Source organism: Culex quinquefasciatus, chromosome 1 (genome assembly GCF_015732765.1).
Source record: "Culex quinquefasciatus strain JHB chromosome 1, VPISU_Cqui_1.0_pri_paternal, whole genome shotgun sequence".
Lineage (NCBI taxonomy): Eukaryota > Metazoa > Arthropoda > Insecta > Diptera > Culicidae > Culex > Culex quinquefasciatus.
Genome location: NC_051861.1, coordinates 31,518,080 through 31,532,911, shown reverse-complemented (window position 1 = coordinate 31,532,911; position 14,832 = coordinate 31,518,080). Strand labels below are relative to the sequence as shown.

At 36.3% G+C, this 14,832-nt stretch overlaps 1 protein-coding gene across 5 annotated transcripts in view; it reads left to right on the top strand.

The window, feature by feature from the left end:
- The window catches only part of LOC6044798 (sterile alpha motif domain-containing protein 5), a 403,066-nt gene that overhangs the window by 49,248 nt on the left and 338,986 nt on the right, over positions 1 to 14,832 (top strand). For all 5 annotated transcript variants that reach the window (XM_038249684.1, XM_038249679.1, XM_038249675.1 and 2 more), the window contains one exon: positions 13,052 to 13,870. In XM_038249684.1, the coding sequence (XP_038105612.1) occupies positions 13,496 to 13,870 (375 nt within the window). In that variant the 5' untranslated portion in view covers positions 13,052 to 13,495. The remainder of the gene's footprint in view (positions 1 to 13,051; positions 13,871 to 14,832) is intronic.

The following is a 14,832-nucleotide window of genomic DNA, read 5'->3' as shown; positions in this document are numbered from 1 at the left end:
GTGTGTGTGGGTCTGTGTGTCTCTCCGCTTGCACCTTCCCCCGGATGTTTGTATTTGTTTCCGTGTATGTGTGCCGCTGGCAAATGTTGGTCGTCCTCTGGGCGGCACTTTGGTCAGGGTCACGAGTTCTGCGCTGGAAAACACACACACCGAGTGTGCCACCACCACTGCAGCTGTTATCTCAGGGTATGAAAATTTGTTTCACGGTTATTCTTCCGGAGAGAACGACAAGCTTTGATAGCGATTTTAATGGAGTGCACCATTTTAATGCACATTGGTACAGTGCTCTTCTGGGAAGTCGATTAAACTCTAGGTTAAGCTGCATCTTTTCAACGACTTTTAAAAAAGTTAGTTCCGTAAAAAGGAGAAATTCGATACAAAACCATCGAAGCACCCCTCGCCCTGTCAGATGTCATTGTTTGTTTGCTTTCGTTCTACAAACAACAATCAACATCGGCTGTCAAACGCGAAACGGAACGCTTGCGCGCGCCGTCCAAATTTGAGCCAAGACATCCCTCGGCATTCTCTACACAACACGCACATCACAAGGACCGGCAAGTCTGTGTCCTGTGTCTGCGTACTTGAACAACCCCTCCGCGCGCCTTACAGCCATTCAACCGTCAAACCCTGTCACAACTCAACGTTGCTCTATTTGTTTGTAATTGGATATGATTTCGCTACACGCTGCGAAGGAGGGGGAGAGTTGGAGGGGTTGGGTCGACTCACTTGTTCTGTAGTTATTTTTTTTTCGCTCTAGCCGAACAGGTTGAGTGCGTCCCGATGTCTAGCGAGAACGGAGGGTGGACGCTTTCCATAGCGAAAAGAGGGAATTTTGAAGGCTGTGGAGACTTTATGGAGTGCAGATTGTAGAGTATGAATACTTGCAATTGGAGAGATTTCCGATTTTTTAAATTTTATCATGTAAAAAGACAGACTTTATTAGAGACTTGAATAAAAACTGTGGAGACATGGTCTTTGCCAAAATCACTACACTTTATAATATTAAAAAGTGTGTAGAGATTTTGTAAACTGTTTTTAATTTGAGGGATTTTCGACTTATGCAGTTTTATCATGTAAAATTACAGACTCTGATAAAGACTAGAATTTAAAAAAAAACTGCGGAGACTTAATTTTACAGAATGTTCAGATTCTTAATTCTGTGAATTTGGATGGTATTTCTCATCAATTCAGATATGTGTTACTCTGGGAAAATCTGTACACTTTTTGGTACAGAAAAATGTTTGTGGAGATTTGGCAAACTATTTAATCATTTGAAGAAATTTCGATTTTTGCAATTTAATCATGTAAAATTACAGAATATGTTAGAAATTTGAATTAAAAGCTGTGGAGAATTGAAAGTTGGAACTTTATATTGTAGATTTTTTAGATATTTGATTCTGTGAATATGTCCTGAACTACACTGAAAAAAATCAATTCTCGAAATCGTTAATTGAATTCACGAATGCGAGAACCACGAAGGAATATATTCACGTTTATAGTGCAAATGCACCATACTCATGAATAAATTCCTTCGTGTTTCTCACATTCGTGAACTTAATTCATGATTACGAGAATTATTTTTTTTTCTGTGTATGAATTTGGAGCGTATTTCTCATCAATTCAGAAATGTGTGACTCTGGAATAATCTTTATACTTTTTTTGTATTTTGGATTTGAGACAAATGATAATTTTTAGATAAAATTCTTCAACATTTTAAAATCTCACCACTCCCTCTACCATGGAATCCGCCACCTATTAATTTTGTGATTTCAGCCCAAGGATTACCGTCATCGTCGGTGAACCCGCCCCGGTGTGTTTACCCACTATACGCCCCTTCTTTCCAGCCGTTCTTATTCTTCCAGAATTAAATTGCGTGCAGCGATTGAATCAGTTTCCCCTCCGGTCGCAATTCCTGCATTAGTCCTAGGCTTCGTGTCTCTCGTGATTTTATAATGAAATGAAAATATTTTCATCTTTTTTATGTATCTCGATGCCATTCAGCACCCGGTCCTTATTCTTTGACTCTTTTTTTGTTGTGCTGTTATGTTTTTTTTTATTCCTGAAGGGGACGACGATTCCAGTTTGTTTGTTTGTTTGGGTTTCGTAAAGGACCGCGCCAACGAGTGAAAAGTGAGTCGTGTTTAACCAGGGGATCTTCGACACGCAACAGTCCCGAGAGGTCAAGGGTCTGGGGTTTCGGAAACATGGAAAGTTTGCCTCGAAACTGGTGGTGATGTAGTTGTCAAGTTTGTTTTTGAGCTACAATTTTCGTGAGGTTTTGGTGGTGTTGCCTCAGTTGTTTCAGTTGTCTCAATTGTCTTAGTTGTTACAGTTATTTTAGTTATTTCAGCTGTCTCAGTTGTCTCAGCTGTTTCAGTTGTCTCAGTTGTCTCAAATGTTTCAATTTTTACAGTTGTCTCAGTTCACTGCTGTTTCAGTTGACTCAGTTGTTTCAGTTGTCTCTATTGTTCCAGTTCTTTCAGTTGTCTCAGTTGTTCCAGTTGTCTCAGCTGTTTCAGCTGTCTCAGTTGTCTCAGCTGTATCAGTTGTCTCACTTGTCTCAGTTGTTTCAGTTTTCTGAGTCGAGTCAGTTGTCTCAGTTATCTCAGTTGTTTCAGTTGTCCCAGCTGCCTCAGCTATCTCAGCTGTTTCAGTTTTCTCAGTCGAGTCGAGTTGTCTCAGTTATCTCAGTTGTTTCAGCTGTCTCAGTTGTATCAGTTGTCTCACTTGTTTCAGTTGTTTTAGTTGTCTCAATTGTCTCAGTTGTTTCAGTTGTCTCAGTTGTCTCAGCTGTATCAGTTGTCTCACTTGTCTCAGTTGTCTCAATTGTTCCAGTTGTCTCAGTTATCTCAGCTGTTTCAGTTGTCCGGGCTGTCTCAGTTATCTCAGTTGTTTCAGCTGTCTCAGTTGTTTTAGTTGTCTCAATTGTCTCAGTTGTTTCAGCTGTCTCAGTTGTTTCAGTTTTCTCAGTCGAGTCAGTTGTCTCAGTTATCTCAGCTGTTTCAGTTGTCCGGGCTGTCTCAGTTATCTCAGTTGTTTCAGCTGTCTCAGTTGTTTTAGTTGTCTCAATTGTCTCAGTTGTCTCAGTTGTTTTAGTTGTCTCAATTGTCCGTATTAATCCCGCTATATATTATCAAAGCACACCCGAAACAAAATACAATTAATTATCCTTAAGTAGAAACATCCAGCTCAAGAGCTGCAACCACTTAATTTAATAAATGTTGCATTATTTTCAGCAAGACCGTGCTTTTACCGTAAAACCATGAGTGCGTGGTAGTCGGTAGAGCTTTTAGCAAAAACTAGTCAAGTTTCGACTGTTGCCAAGATATAACGCAAGCTTCCTGGTGTCTGTCGGACTCCACCCTCTTAGGCAAGACCTCGTCTTTTTATGCACATACACAAGCTCCTCACTACACTGCGGTTACTCTACTCGCAGGTGTTACGTTGCTTCCGCTGGAAGTGACTACCCGGAGCTGATGATGATGATGGAATACCTTCCATCATCGTTATTACCGTCAAACTTGCTGGATGGATGTGCGACGGTGGTGGTCTGCATTTTCAACTACCGCAGCCAAACAGAGCAAACTTTTCGTGAGCAGCTCGGAGTAATCCACTTAGCAGTACCTCCAGCCGCCACTTCACGGTGGCTTCCCTCAAAAAGCAATGCACTTTACGGTGCAGCAAACTAAATGAATAAATTTTAATTTTAATCGCGCGCACTTGCGAAACGATGCGAGGTCCGAGCGGCGTCTGCCGAGGTGATCCTGGACACGAAATTAGGAAAATGCTAAAAGCGTCTTACATTAAACTCGCCCAGCTGCACTCTCTAGGGGGGAGGCTGTAGCGATGTATAGCAACCGTGAAGCCACCGTGAAAAGCCACCCGGAACGTATGGACGAGCTTCGCTGGAGGGACTAACTCTCCAAAACTTCTAGCAGTACGGTTTGTTCGGTGGACACCTGGTTGTAGACATTGAGGAGGAGGACGACGGTGTCAATGTAGAGCAGGTAGAAGATGGAGAATTTAGTCCGACATTCCTTTCGGATGTTTATCGTAGGGGAGGGCAGCTATTGAGACCAAAGACAATTTGACAAATGTTAACTGAGACATCAGCCAACTGAAAAAGATACAACTGGAACAAATGACAACTAAGACTAGGGAAAACTGGAACAAGAATCAACTGAGACAGGATACAAATGAGAAAAGAAACAACTGATACAAGAATTAATTGAGACAAAAAAAACTGAGACAAAAAACGACTTAGACAAGAAACGATTGAGACAAGAATCAACTGAGACAAGAATCGACTGAGACAAAAATAGCCGAGACAAGAAACAACTGAGACAAGAAACGACTGAGAAAAGAAACAACTGAGACAAGAAACGACTGAGACAAAAATAGCCGAGACAAGAAACAACTGAGACAAGCAACAACTGAGACAAGAAACAACTGAGATAAGAAATAACTGAGATAAGAAACAACTGAGACAAGAAACAACTAAGACAAGAAACAATTGAGACAAGAAACAACTGAGACAAGAAATAACTGAGACAAGAAACAATTGAGACAAGAAACGACTGAGACAAAAATAGCCGAGACAAGAAACAATTGAGACAAGAAACAACTGAGACAAGAAACAACTGAGACAAGAAATAACTGAGATAAGAAAAAAATTAAACAAGAAACAACTGAGACAAGAAACAATTGAGACAAGAAACAACTGAGACAAGCAACAACTGAGACAAGAAACAATTGAGACAAGAAACGACTAAGACAAGAAACAACTGAGACAAGAAACGACTGAGACAAGAAATAACTGAGACAAGGAACAACTGAGACAAGAAACAACTGAGACAAGAAACAACTGAGACAAGAAACGACTGAGACAAAAATAGCTGAGACAAGAAATGACTGATACAAGAAACAACTGAGACAATAAACAACTGAGAAAAGAAACAACTGAGGCAAGAAACGACTGGGACAAAAATAACCGAGACAAGAAACAACTGAGACAAGGAACAACTGAGAAAAGAAACGACTGAGACAAAAATAGCCGAGACAAGAAACAACCCAGACAAGGAACAACTGAGACAAGAAACAACTGAGATAAGAAATAACTGAGATATGAAACAAATGAGACAAGAAACAACTGAGACAAGAAACAATTGAGACGAGAAACAACTGAGACAAGAAATAACTGAGACAAGAAACAATTGAGACAAGAAACGACTAAGACAAGAAACAACTGAGGCAAGAAACGACTGAGACAAAAATAGCCGAGACAAGAAATGACTGAGACAAGAAACAACTGAGACAAGAAACAACTGAGCATGAGCATGAGCATGAGCATGGTTGACTGCCAATGAGCTGCTACTCCGTTATTGACAGATCAGCTGAAGTTAAACAATGAATCAAAAAATGATCAGTGGGAGCCAACCATCCGTTCACTGTTTAACCTCTGAAGATCCCTACTTTATTAGTCAATACCGGCGCCCTCCCAAGAAGCCTGCAGTTCAACGAAAGGGAGGAATGTTAGTCCGATAGTTGAAGTTGCAGACTCATCAAGCACACAGTTTTTCGCTATATACTTGTTGATACCGCTTGAGACCGTTGAATCCACAGCATCTCCTTCAAGCATCACGTGATTAATTTTTTTTGTTAGTAGGATAAGGTATTGGCTTTTCGATGCCTCCCGAGCTACGACGCTATGGGGAGGACTTTCATAACAGACCCGTCGGCGAGCCTTCCGAGCAACGATGCTATGGGAAGGTCTTTCTGGTTAACACACAAAATCACTCACACACAGTTATTTTGCTCTACTATTAACTCGACTATCCAAATTACCAGTGCGTCTTTCAATCATTATATAAAAATGGCTTTTTCACAGCAAAAAAATAAAACCTTATTCGAAAAATTTAAGCACAATCCACCCGACGCCGTGCCTTCCGATCAACGATGATATAGGAAGGGCTTTGAAAATCACAAAACAATTAATTAAGTTTACAAAAGCACAAAAACACACCAATTACTCGACGAAAAAGACAAAAATAATTCAGTAAGGCAAGCGCGTGGCCTCACAGCCCGCAATCGACTGAAGTACTTAACACAATTAACACCCAGTTACTTTGGAACACAATTAATACGACAAACTCAACCGGCGGCGTGCCCTCCGATCAACGATGATAAAGGAAGGACTGATATTAATATTACTAGCAAGAAACACACACAATTCACGACAAAAGGCACACAAAAAAAATCACTTTTCACTCCGAATATTTTTTACGACCACGCGCTGCCTTTACAAATTATGCACTAACTCACAACTGAGACAAGAAACAACTGAGACAATAAACAACTGAGAAAAGAAACACCTGAGACAAGAAACGACTGAGACAAAAATAGCCAGGACAAGAAACAACTGAGACAAGGAACAACTGAGAATAGAAACAACTGAGACAAGCAACAACTGAGAAAAGAAACAACTGAGACAAGAAACGACTGAGACAAGAGACTAGAGACAACTTTCTTCATTTTTTTTTAAATTAGTCATTTCCTCCTACCTAAAAACACAGACACTCCAGAAACACACACTACCTCTCTCTCTCTCTCTTCCTTTTTGCAATTGGCATTAGCATATTTGAATTCATTTGCGCCGTGCTTCGCCGACTCCTCCTCTAATCCCGACCTGGGTCGCGGCGCGTCCAAACGTTTCAGGAAGAGAGAGTGCCCGTGCGGTGGTGGCAAAGTCCGACTTTGCAGTCATTTGACCTGGGGCAGCTCCGACGCTGTAGTTCCGTGCAGTGCAAAGTGGCTTTATGCTAATTCCGTTCCAGCCAGCCGAACGTGGGTCTTCACGCGGCGGCTGGACGGTAAGTTGGGGCTACAGGGACTGCGGATTGAGTGGGGACGGTATTGGAAGGGGTAGTGTTTGTTGATATCATGGAGAATTGGATTGTTGTTATAGAGATTGGTAGCGGATCAGATGGTGTTGTTTTTGGTAACGGATCGAAGCTTGAGGAACAGCGATTGTAACGATTCGTAGTAGAACTTAGTTTTCACCTATTTGATTGTAAAGTTTTGGTAGCTACAGAGGATTCGAGAGCTAACATTTGGTAGCACAAAAGTTTTCGATTACGACCAACTTGGTATCGGTTCTAGATCAAAGGTTCGGTGGCAATTTGGGATGGTAGATAGTCACCGTAGTAGCAATTGGTGAATTACTGCTGTCAATCAGCTTGGTAGCGGGTAAAGTTTCCCGTGAATTTTGGTAGCAATTGGCGTTGTTTTCGGAATGGTCGTAACCATCATTTTGTGATAGCAAATCATGATGACAACATTGGTAATCTTTTCTGGAAGTTGTATTAAATCGGTTGGTAACGGATTTTGATTTTTCCTGAAAACACTGTATTTGGTAGCAAGGGATCATTTGATAGCTTGATATTGGGGATAACTTTTAATATTTTCATTGTAACGTTTGGTAGATGTATAGAATTTAAGATTACTACTGTTTTGATTATTTTTGGTAGCGATTACAAATTTGAATGACCTATTTATCTAATATTTGATAGCTCCAAAGGTTTTTAATTTTTTTTGCTCGCGAATTTTGGTGGCGCAACTGTTTTTGCTTGCAAGTAAATTGGTATCGGCTTTAGATTCATTTTTAACTTGGTAGCAGTGATCAAATGTAGAAGTTGAAGCTTTGAGATGGTAACTGTAAGCCATATTTGGTAGCATCAAAATTTCTAATTATAGTAGAATTGGTAGCGGATCAATATCCTTAATGAACTGTTACCATGAAATCCTTTCTTACAATTAATTTGGTAGCGAATCTAGATTCTTCATAAATTTGGTATCGAGTTAAAAAAGAAGTAAAGCTTTGAGAAGCATCTCAAGTCCTGTTGGGATTATTAACTATCATTTATCTTGGGTATCTTTTTGGATCATTCTTCATTTGGTAGCAAGTAAAGATCAATGTCATAATTTAAAGCTTTAAGAAGTAACTGTTTGCAATTTGGTAGCATCACAGTTTCCGCTAACAACTATCTTGGTAGCGGATCTAGATTCTTCATAAACTTGGTAGCGAGTTAAGATCAAAAGAAGCTTTACGTTGGTAACTTCAAACAGATGTTGATTGCATACGAGTTTCTGCTGACAGTAACTTTAAAAATGATCTTGATTCTGCGTAAATTTGGTAGCAATTATCAAAAGTATGAGTTAAGCTTTGAGGAAGCAATAACAAATTGGTAACCGAGCAAAACGTTCCCACATTTCGCGTTGAGCACTGTTTGCACGATACATGGCAAAGGACTAAAGGTTTAGTCGGACCGGTCCGGTTCAATTTACCATTATACTTTCCAAATGAGGTGTCTCGTAGTATTGTGGTAGATCCCAACTCGTATGACCTTCTCGACTCGACTCGACCGAAACTAATCAACAACTTTGTCCTTTGGTTGGTCCGTGTTGAGATTTCAAGTTATCTGGAATCTCCGGCACATCAGGATTGTCAACCATTTAAATCATCAAGATGAATCCTTCCTTTCACAACTTCAGATTAAGCATATCACCACATTCTTAACACATGTCTTCTCTAGTAGGGTTCTGACCCTTTGTATCAGAAGTTGTGATGACACAGTCAATTTTCACCTCAGAGTCCTTTCAACTACGGTATCAACCCACACCAATCTCCAGGGAATTCCGCCATCCTCCGCCAGCAACGACGTCCTGGGGGACTCCCCGTCGAATATTTTAGCAAATTTATTTAAATACACACCGTCCTCCCCTCCAACTGCTGGTAGTAATATTCCAGGACATCGCGCCGCGAAATCCACCGTAATTTATTCCACGTGTCCTCCCTCGAGAGAGCGGCCTCCGGCCCAGTTGTTGCTCTTTTCAGCATGAGCCTTCGTACGGATAAGACGTATCGATTTTTTTTTGTTTGGACGGAAGTGTCAACGCGGAGGAAGAAGGGGACGACCTTTTCCTCGGGATTGGGCTGGGATTTGCGAAACTGTTGTTGTTTGGAGAGTTTTGCGGAACTTGATGACGGCCGAAGAAACGGTAGTTGAAAGTTTTGTGTCGAGGCTGGCTGGTCTCCCTGGGGGAAATTGAAAGGACAATTCTTTGGATTGGGACGGAAACAGGGCATTTGAGGATGATTAGAGGTTGACCGATGAAAGGGGTTGTGGGGGAGAACTACCTGAATCAATAAAGGTAATTTAATGTTGAGATTCTCGACTTGGAGAAGGGTTCCGCAAGAGATTGAGCCTAAGTGAGTGGGGCTTAGTTAAGTGAGAGTGGGATTAAGGGCGTTACTAAGGTTTACTGCTGGAATTTAACCTTTTTTCGACGTCTAGCTCTATATTTTCAGCAGTATCGTTTCACACGATTTCTGAACTAAATTATAACATAAAGTAAGGAACACAATAAAAATAGTAACAAAAAACTAAAAACTAAAAACTAAAAACTAAAAACTAAAAACTAAAAACTAAAAACTAAAAACTAAAAACTAAAAACTAAAAACTAAAAACTAAAAACTAAAAACTAAAAACTAAAAACTAAAAACTAAAAACTAAAAACTAAAAACTAAAAACTAAAAACTAAAAACTAAAAACTAAAAACTAAAAACTAAAAACTAAAAACTAAAAACTAAAAACTAAAAACTAAAAACTAAAAACTAAAAACTAAAAACTAAAAACTAAAAACTAAAAACTAAAAACTAAAAACTAAAAACTAAAAACTAAAAACTAAAAACTAAAAACTAAAAACTAAAAACTAAAAACTAAAAACTAAAAACTAAAAACTAAAAACTAAAAACTAAAAACTAAAAACTAAAAACTAAAAACTAAAAACTAAAAACTAAAAACTAAAAACTAAAAACTAAAAACTAAAAACTAAAAACTAAAAACTAAAAACTAAAAACTAAAAACTAAAAACTAAAAACTAAAAACTAAAAACTAAAAACTAAAAACTAAAAACTAAAAACTAAAAACTAAAAACTAAAAACTAAAAACTAAAAACTAAAAACTAAAAACTAAAAACTAAAAACTAAAAACTAAAAACTAAAACTAAAAACTAAAAACTAAAACTAAAAACTAAAAACTAAAAACTAAAAACTAAAAACTAAAAACTAAAACTAAAAACTAAAAACTAAAACTAAAAACTAAAAACTAAAAACTAAAAACTAAAAACTAAAAACTAAAAACTAAAAACTAAAAACTAAAAACTAAAAACTAAAAACTAAAAACTAAAAACTAAAAACTAAAAACTAAAAACTAAAAACTAAAAACTAAAAACTAAAAACTAAAAACTAAAAACTAAAAACTAAAAACTAAAAACTAAAAACTAAAACTAAAAACTAAAAACTAAAACTAAAAACTAAAAACTAAAAACTAAAAACTAAAAACTAAAAACTAAAAACTAAAAACTAAAAACTAAAAACTAAAAACTAAAAACTAAAAACTAAAAACTAAAAACTAAAAACTAAAAACTAAAAACTAAAAACTAAAAACTAAAAACTAAAAACTAAAAACTAAAAACTAAAACTAAAAACTAAAAACTAAAAACTAAAAACTAAAAACTAAAAACTAAAAACTAAAAACTAAAAACTAAAAACTAAAAACTAAAAACTAAAAACTAAAAACTAAAAACTAAAAACTAAAAACTAAAAACTAAAAACTAAAAACTAAAAACTAAAAACTAAAAACTAAAACTAAAAACTAAAAACTAAAAACTAAAAACTAAAAACTAAAAACTAAAAACTAAAAACTAAAAACTAAAAACTAAAAACTAAAAACTAAAAACTAAAAACTAAAAACTAAAAACTAAAAACTAAAAACTAAAAACTAAAAACTAAAAACTAAAAACTAAAAACTAAAAACTAAAAACTAAAAACTAAAAACTAAAAACTAAAAACTAAAAACTAAAAACTAAAAACTAAAAACTAAAACTAAAAACTAAAAACTAAAAACTAAAAACTAAAACTAAAAACTAAAAACTAAAAACTAAAAACTAAAAACTAAAAACTAAAAACTAAAAACTAAAAACTAAAAACTAAAAACTAAAAACTAAAAACTAAAAACTAAAAACTAAAAACTAAAAACTAAAAACTAAAAACTAAAAAAAACTAAAAACTAAAAACTAAAAACTAAAAACTAAAACTAAAAACTAAAAACTAAAAACTAAAAACTAAAAACTAAAAACTAAAAACTAAAAACTAAAAACTAAAAACTAAAAAAAAACTAAAAACTAAAAACTAAAAACTAAAAACTAAAAACTAAAAACTAAAAACTAAAAACTAAAAACTAAAAACTAAAAACTAAAAACTAAAAACTAAAAACTAAAAACTAAAAACTAAAAACTAAAAACTAAAAACTAAAAACTAAAAACTAAAAACTAAAAACTAAAAACTAAAAACTAAAAACTAAAAACTAAAAACTAAAAACTAAAAACTAAAAACTAAAAACTAAAAACTAAAAACTAAAAACTAAAAACTAAAAACTAAAAACTAAAAACTAAAAACTAAAAACTAAAAACTAAAAACTAAAAACTAAAAACTAAAAACTAAAAACTAAAAACTAAAAACTAAAAACTAAAAACTAAAAACTAAAAACTAAAAACTAAAAACTAAAAACTAAAAACTAAAAACTAAAAACTAAAAACTAAAAACTAAAAACTAAAAACTAAAAACTAAAACTAAAAACTAAAAACTAAAAACTAAAAACTAAAAACTAAAAACTAAAAACTAAAAACTAAAAACTAAAACTAAAAACTAAAAACTAAAAACTAAAAACTAAAAACTAAAAACTAAAAACTAAAAACTAAAAACTAAAAACTAAAAACTAAAAACTAAAACTAAAAACTAAAAACTAAAAACTAAAAACTAAAAACTAAAAACTAAAAACTAAAAACTAAAACTAAAAACTAAAAACTAAAAACTAAAAACTAAAAACTAAAAACTAAAAACTAAAAACTAAAACTAAAAACTAAAAACTAAAAACTAAAAACTAAAAACTTAAAACTTAAAACTTAAAACTTAAAACTTAAAACTTAAAACTTAAAACTTAAAACTTAAAACTTAAAACTTAAAACTAAAAACTAAAAACTAAAAACTAAAAACTAAAAACTAAAAACTTAAAAGTAAGAAGTAAGAAGTAAGAAGTAAGAAGTAAGAAGTAAGAAGTAAGAAGTAAGAAGTAAGAAGTAAGAAGTAAGAAGTAAGAAGTAAGAAGTAAGAAGTAAGAAGTAAGAAGTAAGAAGTAAGAAGTAAGAAGTAAGAAGTAAGAAGTAAGAAGTAAGAAGTAAGAAGTAAGAAGTAAGAAGTAAGAAGTAAGAAGTAAGAAGTAAGAAGTAAGAAGTAAGAAGTAAGAAGTAAGAAGTAAGAAGTAAGAAGTAAGAAGTAAGAAGTAAGAAGTAAGAAGTAAGAAGTAAGAAGTAAGAAGTAAGAAGTAAGAAGTAAGAAGTAAGAAGTAAGAAGTAAGAAGTAAGAAGTAAGAAGTAAAAATCACACTTCTTGGAGTTTTTCTTTTGCTGTAGAAATTTAAACTATTTTCTTCTTTTTCAAGAAAATTCTGCAACCCAAAGAAGCACGTTGCGTTCCCTACCAAACCTGAAACCTGTCCGTCCGGCAAACATTGCACCGAATGGTCTGACTGACTGACACCCGAAACCGTTTTCGGCTAACACCTCGACCTTTTCGCGCATGTTCTTTGCTCTTTCCTTTTTTCCCACTCTCCTCCTTTCTCCTTTCATCTTTTTGCGTTCCGAACTTTGGCGCGAGAATAACACATAGTCATCGTTTAATTGCCCCATTCATAAATCTTGTTCTGTCAACAAATATTACAGCACTTTGAACCCTGCTTTCCAGCTCTTTCGCTCGCACGTCAGATCAACTGTCATAAATCTCGCTCGTTATAAAGTTTCGCCCGGGACTTTATAATCATCATTATCGTCATTACTTTCCACTAATTTTGGGCCTCGGAGTTCAGCACGTGAGCTCTCTTTTCTCTAACCTCAACCTAACCATCTTTTTGTTTTTCTTCTTCTCTCCTTCCAGAGTGCAGCGCCGCCGCCGCAGCCAACGACGGCCTCACGAACCGAAATGTGAGAATGTAAACACAGAAACCGAGAGGAACCACCACAAAAGAGCAATAAAACGCCCATTTGAGAGGAAGAAGTCGACGCGCGACCCCGCGGGTGAAGAAGTTTAATGACAGGTCCCGCACGAGGTCTGTCGGTGTGTAACGTGTGTGTGTGTGTGTGTTCGTCGTTCTGCATGTGAAAAATAAAGCCAGAATGTAAGCGCGTCCAGAAATGAGAGCCGAACGACGACGACCGGCGGGTACAGTTTTAATTAAACGTAGGTTTTTTGCACGAGCAAAATAAAAAGAAAAGTATATCTACACATCGTGATCGTAAAAAGAGTTGCACAAACGTGAGGTCTCGGCGTTTCGGGCCGACCGACAAGAAGATAGAAAGAAGTCAAGCGCAGGACGCAGCCATGGCGGTCAGCAACATTGTCTGCGAGTGGCTGCGTGCCCTCGGGCTGGGCCAGTACGCCGAGAGCTTCCTGGACAACGGGTACGACGATCTGGAGATCTGCAAGCAGGTCGGCGATCCGGACCTGGACGCGATCGGGGTCCAGAACGCGCAGCACCGGAGCAAGCTGCTCAAGAGTGTGCGGCTGCTGCGCGAGAAGGGCGCCGCCAGTGTGTACTTCCAGCTGAACGACCCCAAGTCGCTGCTGGCGGACAACAGCCTGGACAGCCTGGAGCGGGACCCGTCCCCGCTGTTGCTGAGCGAGGTGGAGGCGCTGCTGCAGGAGCAGCTGAAGGCGGACGGCGTCTGCCTGACGGCGCACCCGTACTCGACACCGGTGAGTGGGAAAATCTGTATTATTTATTTTTGGCGACAAAAGATATCGTTAATTGCAGATCCAATGTTTGCCAGATTGGTGTCAGTCAATCTAGATTGGGGTCCTGTATGATGCGTTTGAAAATGTTAAAGTTTGTTAAAGTAGTTTAAACGTTATGTTAAAAGCAATTTTGGGTAAAGGAGAGCTCTCTCTACGTTTTCGCAAATCGATTTTGCATTGTATTTTTATTTGGATAAAATTCCATCGTTTCCTTAGGTCCAAATAAGCTATTTTGCATCATTGCAATGGTTTCTTAAAACCAAGGTTGTTTACGATACAATTATCGAGGTTCAATAAGGATAACGATAACGATAGATCTATCGTTCTTCCGATAATTCTATCGGTGATAATTTTATCGACGATATTGAACTCGTCTTTAAAATATTTAAAAAAAATTTACTTAATCCAACCAAATTATATTGAATTTTTAAAGCTTTCTCAGCCCCCAGCAGCTGGACATCGAGTTGCGGCTGAGGACAACAACAAAGGTTAGCAAAATCAACCAAAACCCCTACACAATCTGGGTGATTCTCTACTAACTCACACGAAATCGGGAAAAGTTGCCCCGACCCCTCTTCGATTTGCGTGAAACTTTGTCCCTGATCACGAATCCGAGTTCCATTTTTTGATATCTCGTGACGGAGGGGCGGTACGACCCCTTCCATTTTTGAACATGCGAAAAAAGAGGTGTTTTTCAATAATTTGCAGCCTGAAACGGTGATGAGATAGAAATTTGGTGTCAAAGGGACTTTTATGTAAAATTAGACGCCCGATTTGATGGCGTACTCAGAATTTCGAAAAAACGTATTTTTCATAAAAAAAAAACACTGAAAAAGTTTTAAAAATTCTCCCATTTTCCGTTACTCGACTGTAAAAAATTTTGGAACATGTCATTTTATGGGAAATTTAATGTTCTTTTCGAA